Here is a 5,035-nt window from a genome sequence, read left to right as displayed (position 1 = left end):
TTTGAGCTTTCAAATGAGAGCTGCAGAGAGGAGTGGCCCAGAAACAAAAATAGAGTTGATATAATCCTAGAACTGAGGGGTGCTCAAACACTAGAAGACAAGGTGCCTTGCTGATCCTCTATAGTACCCGGAACCCTGTGGTTTTGGGAACAGTTAAAGGAATATTGATAACAGGTAATATATTCAAAACAAAATTAAGGTGCTTATATTCTCTCATTCTCTCTGTCTAGGTATCCAAGTCACCTGCTCTGTTGTCTGTTCCTGCCTGCTGTCACTGACCATATCCGTCATGCCCAGGGGACAGAAGAGTAAGGCCCGGGCTCGTGAGAAACGCAGCCAGACCAAAACTGAGTTTCAGGAGCTTGAGGATACTCAGACCATGGCACCAGAGAAACAAGAGTCATCCTCTTCCTCTGCTCAGGCCTGTGGAAATGCTGTGCCAAGTACCTCTTCTGAAAGCCTTGCCAAGTTGTTTCAAGAATTGTCTTTCACCACCGCTTTTAGTATTTGCATTGCTTGCAAAAGGGCTGATACATCGGCCAAGAGCCGACGGAAGAAAAATATGAGTTCCTCCACGGCGGAGCAATCCAAGAAGAGCCCACAGCAAGATCTTCTAACAAGGAAGACCGGGATGCTGATGGAGTACATGCTCAGCAAGTACAAACAGAAAGAGCCCCTGCTGAGGGAAGAAATGCTGAATGTTGTCACCAAAAGTTTCAAGGAGCAGTTCCCAGAGATCCTTAAGAAAGCTTCCAACCGCATGGATCTGGTTTTTGGCCTTGAGATGAAAGAAATCCAGCCCCATGGTCAATCCTATGAGCTTGTCAGTAAGCTAGAGTTCCAGGATGATGGAAGTAGGAGCAGTGAGCTGGGTCTTCCTACCAGGGGCATTCTGATCCCTCTCCTGAGTGTGATCTACTTAAATGGTTACTTTGCCCCAGAGAAGGAGATCTGGCACTTCCTAAATATGTTAGGAATCTATGATGGGGTCCCACACCTCATCTTTGGGGATGTGAGGAAGCTCATCACTGAAGATCTAGTGCAGGAAAAGTACCTAGAATACCGTCAGGTTCCTGAGAGTGATCCTCCATGCTATCAGTTCCTATGGGGTCCAAGAGCCTATGCTGAAACTAGCAAGGTAAAGGTGATGGAATTTTTGGCCCAAATCAATGAAACTGACTCCTCTACCTATCCATCCAATCATGAAGAATCTTTGAAGGAAAAAGTTAGAGCCCAAGCTGAAGGTGCATCTCAGGGAAGCACTAAGTCCAAGGCCAAGAAACATTCTTAAACCAAGACCAGCCTCCCTATACTTGCTAGTGAAGTCTAAGGTAGTCTATACTATGTGATTGAAAGAGCCTGCTACTCTGTTTTTGTGATGCTCAAATTAGTTGTTGATAAAACTGTTTAGTGTCTTTTATCAAAGTGTTTACTTGAAGTCAGAAGTTACATAGAAATAATATAATAAATTGTGCCTTCATTGCTGTTTACCAAGTTGAGGGCTAAAAGTTTGTTTTGATGTGAAATATTATTTGAAATTTCATAATTAACTTTGGAAATGTACCATAAGGCAACGTGGGATTAGAATATAAATGTGCTTGAGAGTAGGAGAGAAAAGAAGTTAGAGAAAAAGTAATAGACTTTCAGTTCATGTGTTGTAGTACTCCATACTTTCTTTCTTTTCAAACTTGTAAAAGACAAATACCTGCTTTGCTTATGTTATTAAAGGATATATAAGAAACAAAATCACTATAAGTTGCATTTCTTGTTTAAAATTTGTCTTTTATCAAAACACTTAACTGAACATCTGTTCTTGGGTAGTCTTCCTGAAGATATTTAGCAAAATAATACCTACCTACCTGTGCTACCTGTGCAATGATAGATTCTAGAAGAAGCTTTTGTTATGGGTGTGGGTCAAATGTGGTCTACTTCCTAAAGAAATGGGAAAGTGTGCTTGAGCAAAACACATTTTCTGTTTCCCATTGCCTTGTGACAGAATGTTTTTGTTGTTTTCACTCTGTTTGGGGCCCCCAGAACTATATATTTTATGAAATCTCTTAGGTTGAACATGAAAAAACAATCCCCGTAGATAGTAGCAATGAAACACTTCAAACTGCTCACATTAGTGAACACCAGTCTTTGATAAGTCAATACAGGATGACACATACCAAAGCCATGCATTCCACATGAATCGTTTTGGTCCTAACAAAAAGGACTACTAAATTCCTTTCTTCTTAGTGGAAAGTTTGAGAGTTACAGAATCTCCCAATATTCCTGAGTTCACAGGGATACTAAATAACAGGGTTCATACTGGATCCCTGATCCAGAGCCCACAGTACTTCACTCTTAAGCTGAAAACCAAAAGTGAGGCTGTTATTTTTGTACGCCAACACACATCTTGGTGAACATAAAAAAGGTACTTGTCTCCACATTATGGAGTTAGAAGCAAAAGAGAGAGTTACAAAATAGAACAGAGGGTCTACAAAGTAGCTTGGCACTTGCTACTATACCTGAAAACCCAGGTTTTCTTTCTAGGATTACATGGTGGAAGGACAGACTTCCACCGCTTGTTGTCTGACCTCCATAAGCATGCCATTGCATGCCTTCTGATTCCCCAAATAATTGTAATGAAAGTGTTTTAATAATGAAATCATAATTCATGGAAAAGAATATTTAGTGGCATTGTGCATATTTAGATTTGCAATGTTATATAACTTCAAGGATTAGGTACTTCAGGTCAGGAAGGGGAATACATTATTGTAGAACAGTTGCCTAGCTGACATATAGCATTGTTTCACTCAGCACTGCTATGGACATCTTATTTACTCTGAAAGGTAAGTCTCTCATGGTAGATGCTACTGTAATTCTACCAGAAAAGAGCATGATCATTTGAACATATTTTTTTCTTTAGCATCCTGGATCTGCTCTCCGTTCCACATCACTCTGGGCACAGGAAGTCATTTTTAAAGTATACTAGGGTGAGATTACTTTAGACTTACAAGTGTTGGACATTTACTAGAATTATTTAATCTCAGAGACAAAGTCAAAAGAAAGTTTGAAATACAAATATTTTAGAAGAATTGTGGGTATCAAATATCAGAATATAAGGTGTGTCACAGAGAGATCCACAAATTATTTCTGAGAGAATGTCAAACATAACTAGACCTGAAGTGCCAGGGTAGAGGGATACACACAGGAGCCCCCATATACTCAGAGGAGAAAGGGATGAGGGAAGGATTGTGGGAGGGCGTGACCTGGAGGGGGGCAGTGAGTGAGATGTAAAGTGAATAAGTAAAAACTAAATTTAAAAAATAATTGATTTATATGCTCTTTTAACAAGTGGTTACAATTAAGAGATTGTCCTGCATCTCAGAAAAGACTTTAAAAATTGAAAGTGTTGAGACTGTGAAAGATTATGGGGACTCTTGAAGTTGTAGTAAATGAGTTTTGCATTATGGCATGGCTACATGCCTATGGGAGCCAAGGAGTAGAATATGGGGGCTTAAATAAGAGTAGTCCCCATAAGTTTATATATTTGAATGCTTGGTCAATAGTTGGTGGGACTGTTTTGGAAAAGATTAGGTATGGCTTTATTGGAGGATATGTGTCACACAGGCTCATTCCCTCAGCCTCCAACTTCTAGATAGGGTGTAAGCTTTCAGCTACTACTCCAGCACTATGCCTGCCTGCTTGCTGCCTTGTTCTCCACCAAGTTAGTCATGGACTCACCCTCTGAAACCATAAGCAAGCCCATGATTAAATGCTTTCTTTTACAGTTGCCTTGGGAATTACATCTCCTCACAGTGATAAAAACATCAGACAGTAATACAAAGCAAAATAGGACACTAGAGAATGCATTCCTCACTTCTTCCTTCTGGGACTAGAGAAAATACAGGCCTCAGATAGAGGATATAATACAAAAGTTTTTTTTTAAAAAAGGGTTATCTCATTTTTATAATGGGATAAATCAGGTTACCTGGGTAAGAAGAACCAATCTGAGATTAAACCTTTGAGTAGAAGAGACATAAAAGTGTCATGCTCTACCTTATATTATCACACTGAAAGGTTTTAGATCAGGCCTGTCAGATAAGACTCCCCCATTTTCTTTATATCCGATCTAAGGTGACGGGGACTCACTGATTAAAAATTGTAGTCATCAGACAGTTGAAGAGAAGAATCTGAAATATGCTAGTCACTGTACCAAGTACTTTATTTCATTACCTATCTTCTACCAGTTATGGAGAGCAAGACTTACCAAAAACCATTTCACAGAGTTGGAATCTGAAGCTCAAGGAGTCTCTGAACTCACACAGTTCAGACAAACTGAGTTTGTCTTTTAACCTATGTCAGGGATAATCTAAAGCCATAACATTCTTTTATCTAACCTGAAGCTTATATCTCTTAAGTCTCTTTTTTTCTCATTGTGAATCTATCATAATCAATAAAACCTCTTTACTCAAACTCCTGCATGTAATTTGAGCAAGAGCAACAAGATCAGCAAAATCGATGTGAAGATTTTATATTTCCTTATCACTGAAACTGTAACCCAGGTTGCCCTGGAACTTGGATGTAGCCAAGGCTACCCTCATAGATTGCCAGTTGTTATTACTGACTACAGGGATTACAGGTATGATCCAAACTTCCTGGCTAACTTAGGTACACAGAAAGATAAAAAAAAATACATTTAGTTATAATAGGAATATGTCTATGATATATACTTTTAAAAGATGGGGAGATCAAAATATGTTTGGATTAAGCCATTTTTGAGAAGATAAATACTCCTAAAGAAATATGGTAAGTCAGGCCAACAAAAGATAGAAGACATAATCATGAGATTTATTGTCTTTCTATTCATTTCTATAATTTTTTTCTCATCTCATTCCCTATCCCCCCTTTCTTTTCCTCTTGTTCATTTTTTATGTTCAGGTCTAGATATGGTATGAATTCATAGATAAAACAGGACTTGAGTATTTGGTTCCCCCTTTTAAGAAGGAATGCACTGTCCACCTTTTCGTCTTCCTTCTTCTTGAGTTCC

At 38.9% G+C, this 5,035-nt stretch overlaps 1 protein-coding gene across 1 annotated transcript in view; it reads left to right on the top strand.

Moving 5' to 3' along the window:
• Positions 1 to 1,663, top strand: part of LOC116093482 (melanoma-associated antigen B4-like) — a 3,220-nt gene extending 1,557 nt beyond the window's left edge. Inside the window, exon 2 of the mRNA XM_031374943.1 lies at positions 231 to 1,663. Coding sequence (XP_031230803.1) covers positions 290 to 1,291 — 1,002 coding nt within the window. The 5' untranslated portion in view covers positions 231 to 289 and the 3' untranslated portion in view covers positions 1,292 to 1,663. The remainder of the gene's footprint in view (positions 1 to 230) is intronic.
• The last annotated feature ends 3,372 nt before the right edge of the window (positions 1,664 to 5,035 follow it).

Source organism: Mastomys coucha, chromosome X (assembly GCF_008632895.1).
Source record: "Mastomys coucha isolate ucsf_1 chromosome X, UCSF_Mcou_1, whole genome shotgun sequence".
Taxonomy (NCBI): Eukaryota; Metazoa; Chordata; class Mammalia; order Rodentia; family Muridae; genus Mastomys; species Mastomys coucha.
Note: the sequence above shows the minus strand (reverse complement) of the source record. Positions and strands in the feature narration are given on the sequence as shown.